General features: G+C 37.6%; 1 protein-coding gene across 2 annotated transcripts in view; it reads right to left on the reverse strand.

The window, feature by feature from the left end:
* Nucleotides 1-18,290, reverse strand: part of GPBP1 (GC-rich promoter binding protein 1) — a 141,907-nt gene that overhangs the window by 3,632 nt on the left and 119,985 nt on the right. For both annotated transcript variants that reach the window (XM_069096461.1, XM_069096462.1), the window contains 3 exons: nt 8,407-8,571; nt 6,036-6,223; nt 685-787 (listed from right to left, as the gene is read on the reverse strand). In XM_069096461.1, the coding sequence (XP_068952562.1) occupies nt 685-787; nt 6,036-6,223; nt 8,407-8,571 (456 nt within the window). The remainder of the gene's footprint in view (nt 1-684; nt 788-6,035; nt 6,224-8,406; nt 8,572-18,290) is intronic.

Here is an 18,290-nt window from a genome sequence, read left to right on the forward strand (position 1 = left end):
GAGAGAGAGAGAGAGAGAGAGAGAGAGAGGGAGAGGGGGGGGGGGGACGGGAGAGGGGGAGAGAAAAGCATTCTAAAAGAAATATTAAAAACTGAGGTGGAGTTGAGCACATATACCATGCCATCACCAAATCTAATGAAATACTGAGAAGATGGAGATAATAAAATGCAAAGTTTTAGAATGAAAATTGTTTTTCTTTGCAAAACAAGAGATCTGAAAGTTAAAATATTATGCTTGGAAAATAATATATATTTTGAAGAATACTATAGCCTCCAAATATATTTTTTGCAGAAATTATGCAAGGCCCTATCCTACTTTTTAATTTTTTTCCCCTTTATAAATATGATAAAGCTAAAATAGTATTAAACATTATTCCATTATATCACTGGGGGGAATTACATAGTGATCTGCTTCATTCTACAAAGATTACTTCCTGAGTTATAAGAAAGTAAAAGAACAGCATTATTACAGCAACTAGGCTAAAAAGCTTATTAGTACTGCTACTTTTAAAGCAAAATATACCCACAACTCTTCAACCTAAAGTTGTGCATTCCTCTGAATAAAAAGCACATTCTACTCATTTAGAATCCTAAATAAAACTGCTTATCTTTACTCATGTCATTTTGAATAAGTAAATGAAATTGTAAGGAATACCTGTCCCTTATAATAAATTATAGTTATTACCTGTTCACTAATAACTTGGAATTCCCTCATCTCATCCTCTGTTAAGGGAGCACATGTTTCGTCATTTTCACTGTCTTCCTGCCAACCCATCTCCTTTAACAACCTTAAAAAAAAAGAAATAAGACTTGAAATAAAATGTGATAAAAACGCTTTGCCTCAAGTAGGAAAACATTTATTATATACTTAAGTAGATATGGAACCAATATCTATCAGTGCTCAACTGGCAAAAAGAATCTAAAGTTAAGTCTGAATGGAAATAAAATTGCTTTGTCTCAAACCTGGTTTCAAAAATACCCATCAACTAAAATCTTTGGGTTAAGATAACTAAAAGTTTGCCAAAGATTACAGGGAGTAGTAGCATTACTTTTCTTTCCATTAGCTTGTCATACACCAGATTTTTCTACTTCTAAAGCAATCCTGAAACTGCTATTTCAGTTCTCATGACAATGTGAAATACAATCTATGAATTAAGATGTCCTTCAGAAAAGAAAACATTTGGAAAAGACATACATTTCCCAAAGTGTGTATACGCAGTCATACTTTTTAATCTCAAAAGGACACTCATGGTAAAAACCATCCACATGAGCCAATATAAGTGAACACACTAATATAGAGGCAATGTGGCCTCCAAGTATTTAAACTACCAACACCTACCTTGATGCTTTGGACAGAATAGGCACTCAACAAATGTGTAACCACCACCTCCTTATTTAAGTTATCCCACTTTATATTCAATAAGATTTGATGTAACGTCTATTAAAAATGTGGTATCTAGCTGACTGGAGTGAGGGGAATAGGAAGTCTGGACCTTTGATTTCACTGATATAAGGAGTTCACCAAAGAGGAAACTCCTTCTACCAAAGCACACTGGCAGTTGTTCTGCAACTTACAGAGTTGTAGGGTCACTGACAGTTAAGTGACTTACACAGGGATCAAAGGGCCAGTATTACCAGAGTTAAGACTTGAACCCAGATCTTCCTGGCTCCAAGACTAGCTCATAATACACTATGTTATGCTACCTCTATCTACTTACGTAAAATATCATAATCATTAAAATTACAAACAACTATGGTATGAGTAACTATTATTTCATTTAGTAAAATTTAAAATACATCATGTTTAAAGTATAAAATTGTACTACTATAGAGAAAAAACCCGAAGCCATGGAGGGAAGTTTTAATGAAACATTTAATATATACAATACAGTAAACTAGTCTCATTATTGTAAGTGTCATCACATCAAGATACTAGCATTTCTGTATCCAATGATGAGGAAAAAGAAATTGTACTCAAAATAATGAAGTTGGGGAAAGTGGCTAAAACAAACCAAATACATATTAAGGAAATCCATGCTGGAGAGAACAATTTCAAAAAAACTCAGGAACAAATTTTCAAGATATCTATCACAAGGAAGGCAAGACTCCAGACTAATGTAAAAGACCTCTGTCATCACTGAAGCAAAATGACACCAGAAAATAAGTGAGAAAAAACTGGTGAGGGAAAGTACGTGAGGAAGTGCAAAATAGGAGTTATGGTATGAATCAAAGGATAAAATAGTAAATTTTTTCCACTACCATATAAGTCCATGGGTAGGGAAGTGATTACTTTAGGTCAGAACTCAAATACATGGGCTATATTTCTTAAGAATAAAATGATCTTCATCCAAAGCCATGGTGAGAAGATAGGTCCACATGCAGGGAGAGAAGTTTTTAAAGCAGGAATTCCAAATGTTTCATGGTACAGATATAACTATGGGGTTTTTGAAGGAACATTCAGTTTCTAGCTAGGTTGGATAGGCTATGGAATTCGAGGCCAGTAATATACTTGTACGCCTGTCATTCTATTAGGTTTAAAATTCTGCCTAACCAAGTTCAGAGAAGCTTAACCTACAGAAGACTGCTCATCAGATGATTTTTTTTGGGGGGGTCACAGCAACTCATGAACACCAGTTTATAAAGGAGGGTAAGTGTGTGTGTGTGTGTGCATGTCTATGTGTGTAAGGATTCAGATCTTGCACTGTTAGTGGGAGAACCCATAACAATGAAATCCTAGATCTTTAAGAGTATTGAATTATTCTCAGTTGTGACTCTAGAACTTTTTGGAGCCTGTTATAAAATACTGCCAAGAAAAATCAGCTTATTCTGTTACAATCAAACAAAATGTTGCGTATGGTTAAAAGTTATAAAAATAGAGGAATAAAATTAGACCAAAGCAAAACTATGCCCTTCCAGCCCTCCAAAAACAAAAAAGGTATCATCAGGGATCAGAACAAGTGATGGTATCATTAATTAGTAACTAAGTGAGCCAGGGAGACAATTCAGTTCAAAGCCAAAGGGTTTTGTCACAAAAAAAAAAAAAGTTAAATTCAAAAAGAGCAGAAGAACAAGTGTGTGAAATAATTACAAATAGCTGGTAAATAGATTCTTCACCATAGAATCTAAGTGTGAGTCCAGGAAAGCATCAGGTGTTAACAAAAGTCATAATCAATTTTCAGTCAATACCTATAACACAGTTTGTTACGATCTATTATATGACATGATCTATTGCTTACCATTCTACTTTTAAGCATGTTCTACCTATACAAGGTTAGGTTCCATAAAATCTGTTCTTTAATGCATATGGATACACAAAGCATTAGAAAGTCTGACACAGACTAGAAAAAAGAAGCTAAAATGACTGAGATGCAGAGATCTCCTATACAAGGATAAAATTATAGGGTTATTCTAGCTGATATCATTATTTAACAAAAGTATAATATTAGAAGACATATGCCAGGAAACTAGGTTGTAAATGTTATTTCATGGCAGCCAAAATCAAGACTATTAAAAAAATTAGGTCTTTAAAGCAATATAACATTTCAAAAACTATAACTATATAGTTACATATAAAAACTATATATATGATGTGTGTATATATGTATGTATGGTAATATAGTTATATATGTGTGTGTATATATAGACATGCGTGTGTAATATTGACTAGCCCCCTTTTTCCTCAGACACTGTTTCTAGCACAATGGGCAGCTTGGGGGAGAAAAAAGTTCCACACAACCTCCCCTTCACATCCTTCCTATGGCTGGTAATAGCTCCTGACCCCCAGTCACCCCACCTTCACCCCTCAAGAAAAAGTCAGCAATAAGGAGAACCTACCCAATATGGGCTAATATCACATTGGACTAGAATAAGGTAGTAGATATCACTCTGAGCCTACCTAGCAATTCTTCCAATCAAATCAATTAATAAAAATTCTTGGATGAAGTATTATCCATGAATCAGGAAGCCCAAGGAGACCTGAATCTCAAGCTAGTTATGTTACTGCAAAACAGCACTGGTTAGAGCGGGATGTTTCAATCAATCTTTGAAGAGAAAGGTTAAAAATGGACATGAATAACACTTGTTCCCCCCTAAGAGATTACAAAAGCTCAATATAGAACTTGGTTCAAGGAGTTTATCTCTCATTAATAAAATCAACTCCATGTTCCTGATAATAGATCAATAAGTATTTTTTTTAGTAACTTTTTGTGTACTCATAAGATTCATCAATTTCCTGACATCAAGGAACTTAAAATTTAATAGGTAAAAGTAAGACATAAATCTGAGAATAATTCAATAAAATAACACTCATTAGCACTTGATTGCCTAAATGATATGGCACAAGTTATAAAAGAAATATTTCCTTTCCTACTTTTAAAAAGTATTCTAATTACCATTCTTAGATAATTTTTTGTTCTAGTAGTAAGTCATGTTCGATTATTAAAAAAGAGGTCGAGTGGGATAAATAATGAAACAAAATTCTGTGTATCATTGGAAAGAAGGCACAGAATTATCCTTAAGCAAAATCATGCCCTCAATTAAGATAACTGAAGGGCAGAGTTAATTATTATCAACCTTAACCCTAATCTTTCAACTTTTACATTCCTGCCATAATGGACATAGGCCAAAAAAAAAAAAAAAAAAAATAAAATGGATATTTACTGGTAGTGTCTACCATGTCACTTTGTTATCTTAAGACTGCAAAAGTCAATATGAAATTTATCCTATTACCCATAAAATTCAACAACTAATACTACAGAGTTTGTAATATGGTAAAGTAAAAAAAGGCGTTGGACTTGGAGTCAGAAAGACCAGAATTCAAATCCATCTCTACGTGACTCTAAGCAATTCCCTTAACCTCTTTTAGCCTCACTTTCCCATCTATCATAGAAGAATCCTTACTTCACATGGTTTTTTTGAAAATTAAATGAGATCATCTATACACAGTGCTTTTCAAATCTTAGAGTTCTACATAAAGATAAGCTATTATTACACTTGAAGTATTTAAGGCTTACAATCACTGAGATTTCCCCTAATGACAGTAGTACAAGCTAAGATGAGGTGCATTTAAAAAAAATTAATCTTTTGATAATCTGAATACCAGCAAACATGAGGGTTTCTACATAGAACAAAAAAAAGGAACTTGGAAGATGAAACTGACTCTACCATATAAAACTTATCTCCCTTTCTGCTCCTTCAAAGCATACAATTAATGTATCACTTAGTTCCCAAACTATCCCATTTGTCCAAACTTCCCATATTCTCTCTTCTGTGCATCTTTTTTGGTGCTTCGCTGACACTCATCCTTAATTTTTTTTAACTACTATCCCTACACTCCCCCTGCTCCTCATCATCCCCCAAAGAAGGCAGAGATACCAGCTAAAATGTTTCTCATAAATAAACCTAATTAAACAAATCTACAAATTAAACTTGTCTAAAAATATGTTTCATTCTGCACTTCTTCACCTCTTTGTCAAGAGAAGGGAAGCCTATTTCATCATAGCTCCTCTGAAATAGTGGTTGGTCTCTACGTGCCATTTCAATGATGATGGAATCAAGATTACTTCAAATCAGAAAAACAAGCAGAAAAAAAATATTAGCTATTTCAGAATGATTGAGGTGTGAAGCCAGCAAAGAGCTGAAATATCTAAGGATATGTGTATTGCTTTCAAGAATATAGTTACACAAATTGGTAGCTAACAAGAGATCTAATCAGATGGTTCTTAACAGATACATAATATGTGTATGATTACACATAGATATCATATGCTTGAAGGTAATTCATTAAATACTGTGCCACTGATTTTATTATACCACTCATTACTATGCAAACTTTCTTCAGACAATCCAAAGATCAAGTTTTAGTTTAAATTACCTTCAATTTCAAATTAGTGGAGAAGAGCAGCAAATTTTCACTACCTTAAAAACATTTCTGAAGGCTACAAAAATCAAACATTCTTTGAAATGAGCTTTACCATCAATAGTTACAGGAAATAATGATTTTTGACAAAGTAAAAGATAATGGAATTTAATACTAACCTATGTTCTGCCTCAAGTGAACTTGAAAGGACATCAGCTTGTGGAAAGGTAGAAGACCGAATGATCTGTTGGGAAATCATGGAGGCATTGCCATTTTCTTGTGAAATTTCATTTTCATCAAAATTTCGGTTTATGTCCCTTTCATGGCGAGTGTTGTTGCTATTATGCAAATTAAATGAGTCATCATCCTAATAATTTCGGAGAGTAAAAAGTTACAATTACACATCACAAAAGATCTGCAGAGAATTATAAAATACTTTCTAAAATTTTTTGATACACATCTTAAAATAATTATTCACAAATTTGAGATGCAACATGTGAAATTTACCAGTGAAACTATCATAAATCCCACCAATTCCCTGGGAGCTTTTGAAACTTTAGGTATAGCACTGGTATAAAATAAACATCACTCAAATGAATTTATTTTTTATAAATCATGTTTCCCTTTGACTTCCTTTAGAATAATCTCAAAGAAGTGTGTCCAAATTAAAAATTTCAGGTGCTTCAAATCATTTTTCTCATACTGTAGTCTCCTATAACTATTTTACATTTTTAGCCTTCTCATAGATTTTTTATACTGTTGAAAATACTTCAGGAGAAAGGCAATATTGCTTGCCTGCAATGATAGTCAAGCTATATTATTTCTTAAAGAGTAATGGAGTAAGACTATATTCCAGTCAGGGATTTCTGCCAGCATGAGGCTTTCCTGCCAGAATTGTAGGATGTATTTCTTAGAAGTAATAGATGCTTTTAAAAGAACTGATAACTTGCCCTGACAGGAAGACAGATTCATGATTGTAGCAACTGGCAATGGCTATTTTATTTCTTCTGTTCCTCACCAAAGAGGATAGAATGTATTAGAGGATGACATCTACTCTATGGAACTCAAGTGGAAAGATGAATGGAAGTTAAGGCAAGGCCAAACAAACAAAACAAGAATGCAAATTCAGAGAACCAAGAGTTACAAACTAATCAAGAAGGTTTACTTCAGTAGAAAAAAGGTAAAACACATTTTTTCTCCCTCCCTCATTTCCTCAAGCCCCCTCTTAGAAGCTAGGTGGCAGAAAAGATAGAATCATTAAGACCAGAGTTTGAACCCAGCCTCAAACACTTATTAGCTATGTGACTCTGGGCATGTTACTTACACTGTTTGCTTCAGTTTTCTCATCTGGAAAATGAGAATATTACTAGCACCTACCTCCCAGGGTTGTTGTGAGGACCAAAGAAGCTAAATGTCAAACCATTAGCATAGTGCTTGTGTGCTTTAGTACTACATCTTATTGTTATTCAGTCAAGTCTATCTTCGGGATCCCATTTGGATTTTCTTGGCAAATCTCGAGTGGTTTGCCATATGACATATGAAGAAACAGAGGTAAAAAGGCTTAAGTGACTTAACCAGGGTCACACAGCTAGTAAGTGTCTGAGATCAGATTTGAACTCGGCAAGATAAGCCTTCCTAACTCCAGGCCCAGCACCCTATCCAAGACCTAGACTCTATCCTATACCTAGCTGCCCTAAATATTACATAAATGACAGTTATCATTATTTTTTCCCACTATTACTGATAAAAGCTTTTATTATGACCATGAGAAATGTCCATTATACATAAAAGTTTAAGTATATAAAATCAAATATCCATCATTAGCTTGAAAAAATGTTATTGGCTTAATGAATTTATCAAACATCTTATTTGTTCACAAGTTCTTTTTCCCCTTCCCTCATCACTGGTATTTTTATTCATGAACAAGAGTTACCACAGGACAGGTAGTCAAGGACTGGCTGAGATCTAAATTACTGGAAAGAACCCCAAATCAATATAATCACACAATCATTAGAGTACTATTAATATTTAGTTATAATCAGAGGCAATACAGCATATAGAGAAGAGATAAAGCCTTAGAGACAGGAATACCTGGGTTCAATTCTTGTCTCTGATACATGATGGCTCTCAATGCTTTACACGGTTAGAGAGCAGGTGCCTACTTGCATTGCTAGAGGAAGGTTGTGCTCACTAGAAATGCCTACACCAGTGTATATTATGCATAGTCCAAAATAACAATAATGAAACAACTTTGTTTCCATGTAGTTCTTTTCATTTTTCTTTATTCTCTCTGCATGTCTTAATTTCTTTATATTATTTCTTGTGGCATAACAATCTATGTCACAAATATACTTTCATCAACCACAATTTCTTAACTGTCATCTCATGTACCAAGTAAGTCACCTGTTATAATCATTAATTTCATGTATTAAAATTATTCTCAGCACACTGACTTATGTGCATAAACTGATCTGTATTAACAGTCCAACTGATAAATGAATGTGCCTGCAATTAAACTGCATCAATCAAAGGTTTTATAAACTCAGTTACCTTTTCTGGTCCAATATGACTTCCATCTTCATGTTCTTCCTCCACTCTGTCCCTTTTCAAAGTTTTTAAGAATTCACTCTTCTTATCAGTGCGCATCCGAGTCAGTTTGGTTAGACGAGGCTGATTAAGTTTGTCCACAGGAGAAGAGGAATTTGAGCGATTACACTAATGGGAATAATGCAAATAATAATCAATTCCTGAGATGGAAATAGCAATTAACTAGACAACTAAATTCAACATAAGTTGTTTCCATAAAGCAGTACCTAAATTCACAATATGGTTTTTTTAACCTGTTTTTAACATAAGAATAATATAACATTTCCCCACATTTCCTGTACATTCAAATTTGAAAGAAACATTATTTTCTTGCAGCACATATTTCCTTTTCTCAACAACAGGAGGAAACTTCGGACAGACTGGTTTGCTACTAGTGGTTTTGGCTTAAAACTAAGATTTTTTTAAGACTTCATACAACTCATTATGGCAATATTTAAGTACTTCATTAGCTAGGGGTAAGTAAAACTCATTATCTTTCCCCTGAAACACTCTTTTCCCTAGCTTTCCTATTTCTGATGAGGTGTAAGGGTTATGGGATTTAAAGATCTCCCATGCCCCATGGACGTGCTGACATAGCAGAGCAAGAAAAAAAAAAAGCCGAGCTAACGGTCCTGTGGTTGGCAGTTGGTGGCAGTTGCCTTTTTTTTTTTCTTTTTGAGTTAGGACTCCTGCTGAGGACTGCCAGGGGCCGGAGCTGCTGGGAGCATGCTGGGTGGTTGCTGTGAGTGGGGAGAGGAGGACCTTTGCCTGAGGTAGCCTGTTCTGTTTTAAAGGCTTGAAAATGTGGGTGCTTTCTACTTTATCTACCTGTGCCAATATCATAACTACTCTGATGGCTTTCACTTTCTGGTTTTGGGATTCAGTCTTTTGGTATCTTAATAAATTTTCTAGTTTATTTCCCCAAATGGCAAACCTGACGTATTTTGTGATGGATAATTATATCAGCATATTTGTAATCTCTATAGGCATTGTGAATATGGCATTGCTGATACATGAGGGTACCCACTACCCTTCTAGTCACTCAAGTCTGCAATCTAAGAGTCATTCTTAAATCTCCCCTTTCAACCACTGTCCTCTCCCCTCTTAATTAATGTTAGTTCCTAAGCCTCAAGAATATTTCTTGCAGCCACTTAACCATACCCATTTAATTTAAGCTTTCATCGTCTCCTGCCTGGAGTGGCTAACTGGTCACCCTGCCTCCAGTTTCTTCCCTCTCCAAAACATCCTCCAAGGTTGCCAAATATATATTCCTAAGATTGTTCAAGAAGTTTTGGTAACTCTCCTCTTAACCTCCAGTTCCTAGAATCTAGAATGAAATATAAACTCCTCTGTTTGACATTTAAAGTACTCTACCACCTTTATTTCCAGGATAATTAAAGATTGCTCACTCCCTTCACACACTGTTCCATGCAAATGGAACCTACTTGCTATTGTTACTCTGCTTGAAATACTATCTCTGAATTCCATACCTCTAAACACACTCCCATCCCAACTCCTCATTTTCTCTGCTATTTGGATGTTCCTTTAATATTTAGTGCAAGTAGCACCAAGAAAACTTTTCTGATTTGCCCAACTGTTATTCCCTCCTCCCTAGAAATTACATTGTATTTTTTATCAGTTTACCTCTTTGTATACATATTTTCTCTAGGTCCATTATAATTTGAGATCCCTGCTGGCAGCAACTATTTTGTGTCTCTTTATTATCCCAGAACAATACACAGGGGCACAGCATAGTTAATAGGAGTACTGGTTCCCGTCACAAAAACCTAAATTAAAATCCTGGCTCTTAAACTTACTGCCCTATGTAACACTAGGCAAATCACAAACTGTCACTGTCTCAGGCAATTCTAAGACTTTCTTTTACAGATGTGAAGCATAGCTTTATCAGTGGAGGTAATTTCCACACTGTGGGTTCCCTAAACTAAGATGAAATTACAGATCTAAACAAAATAAACAAGCAAACCAACAATCTAATGCCTAGTTCAGGGTTGGACTCACAGCAGAGCTTAAGAAATACTTATTGAGAAGATGGCAGAGAAAGAATAGGGACTTACTTGTGCTCTCCCCCCCCAAATCCCTGCAAATACCTGTAAAAAATGACTCAGGGTAGCGAGGTGGCACAGTGAATAAAGCACCAGCCCTGGAGTCAGAAGGACCTGAGGTCACATCTGGCCTCAGACACTTGACACACTTACTAGCTGTGTGACCTTGGATAAGTTCTAATTAAAAAAAAAAACTGTTTTCTTGAGTTATAGAACCCACAAAATGACAGAGTTAAGCAAATATCCAGCCCAAGACAACCTGGAAGGTTGCCAAGAAGGGTATATATCGCACCAGGCTGGTAGCGGAGCACAGTCTGGTGTGGCCTGTGCCAGCACAGACAAGGCAGTAACAGGCCTTGTGAGACTTGAGTCACTGGCAGTTGTGGCAGTTTCCAGACTGATCAACCCACAAACTCCAAAGAGAGCACAGAAGGTCAATAAGAAAACTCTGTGGGACCTGGCTGAAAGAGGAGTGCAGTCTGGCTAGAGTCCAGTCCCAGCGGGGCAGCGGTGGTGGCTGCAGTGACAGCAGCAACAGCTGCTTTCAGGGCTCTGGGCCCACAGATGGTGGAGGATTCAGGGGCTGATACAAACCCCTGAAGCCTGGGACAGTACACCCACCCCCATCCCTGCTGGAAGCAGAGTCCTACCTTGAAAAAGAGTTAGAAAGACTAACTCAAATGGGAAAAGAGGTCCAAAAAGCCAATGAGGAGAACGCCTTAAAAAGCAGAACTGACCAAATGGAAAAGGAGGTCCAAAAGCTCATTGAAGAAAAATATTCCCTCAAAATTAAAATGGAACAAATGGATGCTAATGACATTATGAGAAATCAAGAAATTATACAAGAAACAAAAGAATGAAAAAATTGAAGATAATGTGAAATATCTCATTGGAAAACCACTTACCTGGAAAATAGATCCAGGAGAGAGAATTTAGAAATTATTGGACTACCTGAAAGCCATGATCAAAAAAAGAACCTAATATCATCTTAAAGAAATTATTAAGGAAAAGTGCCCTGATATTCTAGAACTAGAGGGGAAAACAGAAATTGAATCCACCAACTGCCTCTTGAAAGAGATTCCAAAAGGAAAACTAGGAATATTATAGCCAAATTCCAGAGTCCCCAGGTCAAGGAGAAAATACTGCAAGCAGTCAGAAAGGAACAATTCAAGTATTGTGGAGCCACAGTCAGGATAACACAAGATCTAACAGCTTCTACGTTAAGAGATTAAAGGGCTTAGAGTATGATATCCTGGAGGTTAAAAGAGCTAGGATTAAAACCAAAAATCACCTACCCAGCAAAACTATACTTCAGGGGCAGGGTGTGTGTGCGTGTGTGTGTATGTGTGTGTGTGAATGGACAGTCAATGAAATAGAGGACTTTCAAGCATTCTTGTTCAAAAAACCACAGCTGAACAGGAAATCTGACTTTCAAATTCAAGACTCAAGAGAAGCATGAAAACGTAAACAGGAAAGGGAAATCATAAGGGACTTATTAAAGTTGGACCGTTTATACTCCTACATGCCAAGGTGATATTTGTAACTAATGAGACCTTTCTCAGATTTAGGGTAGCTGGAGGAAATACATATATAGATAGATAAATAGAGGGCACAGGGTGAGTTGCATATGAAGAGATGATATCTAAAAAATAAAATTAAGGTGTGAGATAGGAATATATTGGGAAAAGTAGAAAGGGAGAAACAGAATAGGGTAAATTATCTCACATAAAAGAAGCAAGAAAAAGGTTTCACAATGAGGGGAAGGGGGGGCAGGGTGAGGAGGAATGACTGAACCTTATTCTAATTGGATTTGGCTTGAGGAAGACATTCAACTGGGTATCTTACCCTACAGGGAGTAGGCAGAAAGCAGATGGGAGAAGGGGGGAATGATAGAAGAGAGGGCAGACTGGGGGAGGGCATAGTTAGAAGCAAACACTTTTGAAAAGGGGCAGTCAAAGGAGAAAATATGCTAAGAGTGGGACATGATAGGATGGAGGGAAATACTCTTTCACAACATGACTATAATGGTGTTTTGTATAACCACCCATATATAACCTATATTGAACTGCTTACTTCTCAATGAGGGTGGGTGGGGAAAAAAGGGAGAAAATTTGGAACTCAAAAGTTTTAAAAACAAATGTTAAAAACTGTTTTTATATGCCACTGGGAAATAAGATACAGATACAGGTGATGAGGTTTAAAAATTTATCGTGCCCTATAAGAAAGGAGGATAGGGAAGATGGCAGAGAAGAAACAGGAGTTCTGCGTGGCTCTGGCTTCCACCTCCTCCAATTCATGTAAAAAATTACTTGGAGCTACAGAACCCACAAAATGAGAGAAGCTAATCTCACACTGAAGACAGCCCAGCAGGCCAGCAGGAAGGGGCCAGCACAGCAAGTACTCTGGGAGCCAAGGCCAGCCCCACATGAGCCAGGGGTTTAGCCTCAGGGCGGCTTGACCAGCCACCGGCTAGAGGGGCTTCAGATCACCAGAAGCTGTGATGGTTTCCAGAACTATCAACCCATAGATGACAAAGATAAAGTGAGAGGTCAGTGCAGACTTTGAGGGAACAGGGAATTTGGGAGGGGAGGATCCAGTCTTTGCCCCCAGGGTGAGAAGCAGCTGAGGCTCCAAGGGGCGTGCAGCCCTAGCCAGGCCTGCAAATTGTAGGGAGACCAAGTGACCAGTCTGAGGGGTAACTGCTCTTGCTTTAACCTGCTTGGATCTGGATCCCTGTCTTGGGTGGAGGTCCTGGGGTATGTAACCAGTTCGCCAGACAGTGTGTGGAGGCTTCAAAGAGGGCACCCAACTAATACCGTGTTTCCCCGATAATAAGACACTGTCTTATTAATTTTTTTGGACAGAAAAACACCAGAGGGCTTATTTTCAGGGGAGGGCTTATGTTGTCCTGCCTAAGCTCTCCTCCGCGGCACTGCTCTCAATGGCGCCAGCAAGCAAATCACTGGGGAAGAACAGGATGACGCACTCACTGCTGCAGCTCTGATTGGATGCAGCTCGGAGTGCGGCGTTTCACCGGGGGTTGGCAGGGGGGGGGGGGGACCGGACGGTGCATACAGAGTGTACCGTAATGTAGCGTGTAGCGCAGGGGATCACCTTCACTACAGTAGCAATCTCAATAGGGCTTATTTTCGGGGGAGGGCTTATTTTAGAGGAATCTTACACAGTAAGGGGAGGGCTTATTTTCGGGATAGGTCTTATTATCGGGGAAACACGGTAGCTCCAGCAGATGAGAAAACCCCAGTGATTTGGGACAAAGCTCCCATTCCTGGTAGCAAAGTTCTATTGTGGCAAAAGGCTCAAAAGTCAAGTAATTGAGTGACAACATGAGCAAGCAAAGGAAGGAACAGAGAAATCCAACATTAGCCTCTTATTTTGGGGACAAAAATGACCAAAGCATGGAACAGGAGGAAGACAGCAAAGTCCTGTACCAAAAGCTTCCAAGAAAAATACGAGCTGAATACAGCCCATAGAGGAGCTTAGAAAGGATTCTGAAAACCAAATAAGAGAGGGAGGAAAAATTGGGAAGAGAAATGAGAACAAAGCAAGAAAATTATGAAATGAGAGTCAACAACCTGACTGAAGGAAATAACACCTTAAAACATAGACTAACTCAAATGGCAAAAGAAGCTCCAAAAGGCAATGAGGAGAAGAATGCCCTAAAAAGCCAAATTTGCCAGATGGAAAAATAATCTCAAAAGCTCACTGAGGAGAATCATTCCTTCAGAATTAGATTGGAGCAAATGGAAGCTAGTGACTTTATGAGAAATCAAGATACTATTAAACAGATCCAAACAAATGAAAGAATAGAAGGCAATGTGACATATCATACTGTAAAAACCACTGACCTGGAAAATAGATCCAAGAGAGATAATTTAAAAATTATTGGACTACCTGAAAGCCATGATCAAAGAAAGAACCTAGAAATCATCCTTAAGAAATTCTCAAGGAAAACTGCCTTGATGTTTTAGAACCAGAGGACAAAATAGAGATTGAAAAAATCTACTGATCACCTCCTGAAAAAGATCCCAAAAAGAAAACTGCTAGGAATATTATAGCCAGGTTCCAAAATTCCCAGATCAAGGAGAGAATATTACAAGCAGCCAGGAAGAACCAATTTGAATATTGTAGAAACACAGTCAGGATAACTCAGGATCTGGCAGCTTCTACACTGAGGGATCAAAGGGCTTGGAATGTGATAATTCCGAGGTCAAAGGAGCTGGGATTAAAACCAAGAATCACCTACCCAGCAAAACTGAGTATCATGTTTCAGGGGAAAATATGGTCATTCAGTGGAACAGAGGACTTTCAAGCATTCTTCCTGAAAAAACCAGAGCTGAATAAAAAATCTGACATTCAGATACAAGAAGCAAGAGATGCATGAAAAGGTAAACAGGGAAAAGAAAGCATAAGCCACTTATCAAAGTTGAACTACTTATACTCCTACATGAAAAAACGATAATTGTAACTTATGAAACTTTTCTCAGTATAAGAACAGTTAAAGAGAATAGAAATGTATATATGTGCACGTGCACACACGTGTCTATATAGGAGGGTATATGGGCATATGAATACATATGTGAGTGTGTTTATATATGTGTACAGGTATACATAGAGGGCACAGGACCAATTGAATAAGAAGGGATATACTTAAAAGGTGAAATTAAGAGGTGAGAGAGAAATATAATGAGACATGGGGAGAGATAGAATGGGGTAAATTATCTCATATAGAAGAGGCAAGGGAAAACTGTTACAATGGAGGGGAAGAACAGGAAGGCAAAAGGGAATGAGTCAACCTTATTCTCATTGAATTTGGCTTAGGGGTGGAATGACATACACACTAAATATAGGGTATCTCACCCTACAGGAGAGTAGAGGGGAAAGGGATGAGAGGGGGATAATGGAAGGCAGGGCAGGCTGGGGGGGAGGGAAGTTGGAGGTACCCACTTTTGAAAAGGGATGGGATCAAAGTAGAGAATAGAACAAGTGGGGGGTGGGATAAGATGGAGGGAAATATAGTCAGTCTTTTACCATACATCCACTATGGAAATGTTTTGCATAGCTACACATGTACAACCTATACTGAACTGCTTATCTTCCCAGTGAGGGTGGGTGATAAGGGAGGAAGGGAAAGAATCTGGAATTCAAAGTTTTAAAATCAAATGTTTAAATATCTATATAATTTTACATGTAACTGGGAAATGAGATATACAAGCACTGGGGCACAGAGATCCATCGTGCCCTACTGGAAAAGTCATAGGGGGAGTGGGGGAAGATATGGGAGAGAGTAGATTGGGGGAGGGGATATTCAGTGGGATCGCCATTTTGGGGTGGGGGGTAGGAAAAAATGAGGAGAAAATTTGTAACTCAAAACCTTGTGGAAATGAAAGATGTAAACTAAAAAAGAAAAAAAAAGTTTGGCAGGGAGGTGCAGTCAATAGAGCATTGGCCCTGGAGTCAGGAGGACCTGACTTCAAATCCAGCTTCAGACACTTAACACTTACTAGCCGTGTGACCTTGGGCAAATCACTTACCCACTTAATCACTTAACCCCAACTGCCCTTCCAAAAAAGTAAAGAAAAAGTCCTTTTAGGAGCAGCTAGGTGGCACACTGAAGAGAGCACCAGCCCTGGAGTCAGGAGGACCTGAGTTCAAATCTGTCTGCAGACACTTAACATACACACATGCATACTCAAAAAACAAACAACTAGCCATGTGACCTTGGGCAAGTCACTTATCCTCAATTGCCCTCAAAAAAAAAACACAAAAAAGAAAAAAAGGGGGCTGGGGGCATGACAAAAGGGAGGCCACACTGGGAGAAGGAGTAATCAAAACGCATGCCATCTTGGGGTGGGGTGGAAGGGAGAGATGGAGAGAAAATTTGGAACTCAAAATCTTGTGGAATGTTGGAAACTAAAAATAAATTAATTAACAAACAAACAAAAAAAGAAATACTTGTTAGATCAATTGATTATGAGGAGTGGCTAAGTAGAGCAGTACCTCCATTTCTTAGCACTTTTCATCATAACAAAAAAACTTTTTTCTAACAGGTACTTTCTATTGACTGACAGAACTCACAAAAATGAAGTTGAAATTATTTAACTGTATTACTACTTCAGCAGTCAACACTACTAACCACATCTTTAATGTATTTATCTATGCACACAGATAAGTCTCCTGTATAGGTTCTCCTATCTGGGTTTCTATGATAAAGGAAATGTCTTTCTCCTCATGGTTCCCCTTCTCAGTCTCTTTACTGGATTAGCATGCATAATCATCCATATCGTAACTTCTAACTACAGTTTCAGTATGGTACACTGAAAAAATCCTTCACTGGTAGCTGGGACAGGTTCTCATGCTCAGATCTTCCACTGATTAGCTGTGTAGCCTCAAGTCACTTGAGCTATCAGTTTCTTCACATAAAACAAGAGATGAGAATATTTAACCTTTTCCTTTGTATTTCTCTAAATTCTCGTTTGATGGAAGAGATTCCAAGGAAACTGATCATCCTAAGTTGTTTCAAATATAATGACATTATTTTACTATCTCCTGCAATTTTTACTGGTGAAGGTAATGCAACTCTTCATAGATAAAATATATGCAGCTTTCTAGGTATGGGAATTATGTTCCAACCATTGGAACAGGTTCACTTTCTTTCCTTCTTACTTTAACCTATTGTAGCTCTACGTGAGAAGAATAACTGCAAATAAATGGTAGCAACACAGTAAAATAAACATTATTAAAATGTTTGTTACATAAGAGAATAGAGTAAAAGGTGGCAACATTTTCAGACAAACTGTACAAGATGGATTTCCACACAGTACAATGAAATTGGGTGGTTATTTTTTTTCCCATAAGAACTATACTCTCAATAATCAGAATTGATTTTTTTCCAATGCAAATTACATGCTTTAATGTCATTTTATTAGAAACCAAGCAAACTTTAATATAAAAAATACAAGTGCAATAAGCATCTTCATGTGTCATACAGATCCCAGGATTTGACATCATTCTTGTTGACTTTCCCCAAGAGGAGCACCTAGCCCTTGAGGGGGCTCCTTGGGCCCCCACCCCCCCTCCATTCTTCACCCTACCCTTCTCTACTTAACCAGGATGTCCTCCATTTCTAATTCTTTTTTTCATTTGTTTCTCTGTCAAACCTGATTCACCCTCTCCTCCTTAAAATTCCGGGCAATATGCTGTTTGGGGCCACTTCACCTACCCCACTGGGACTCTCAAAACCCAGTTTCCTTCTCTGCTATATCCTCCTTGGTGAGAAGACTCCTGATTCCTCAGGGCCTTAATCCTGTTGTATAATACAGTACATAAAACCCATGACCAGTCTTTTTTAGAAAAGTTCAACACACACACACATACACCCCTTGATCATCACACACCAAACTAGATCCTTCTCACAAAAGGAAAAAATCCCACCTATTTATCCCAACTCCCCCCAACTCTTGTCCCATTTACACTATTCTTCTTGGCAACCTCCTCTGAGGAGCCAGGCCTATCCTGCAGATCAAAGCATACTGTTTTTTAGACTTTATTTTTTGTCTGTGTTTTCCTTCACAACATGGCAAATATGGAAGTATCTTTTGCATGACTGAATATTTTTAATCTTTATCAAACTGCCTGCCTTCTCAAGGATGGGCAAGGAAGAGAGGGTGGGAGAGAACTGGAACTCAAAACTCTAAAAGAAGGTTAAAAAAAATTTTTATGTGTAAATGAAAAAAATATTAAAAAGTACAAAAGGAAAAGCAGGGG

This window comes from Petaurus breviceps, unplaced genomic scaffold (assembly GCF_028583685.1).
Source record: "Petaurus breviceps papuanus isolate PSGF00001 unplaced genomic scaffold, PetGlider_PUasm1.0 229, whole genome shotgun sequence".
NCBI classification, from domain to species: Eukaryota; Metazoa; Chordata; class Mammalia; order Diprotodontia; family Petauridae; genus Petaurus; species Petaurus breviceps.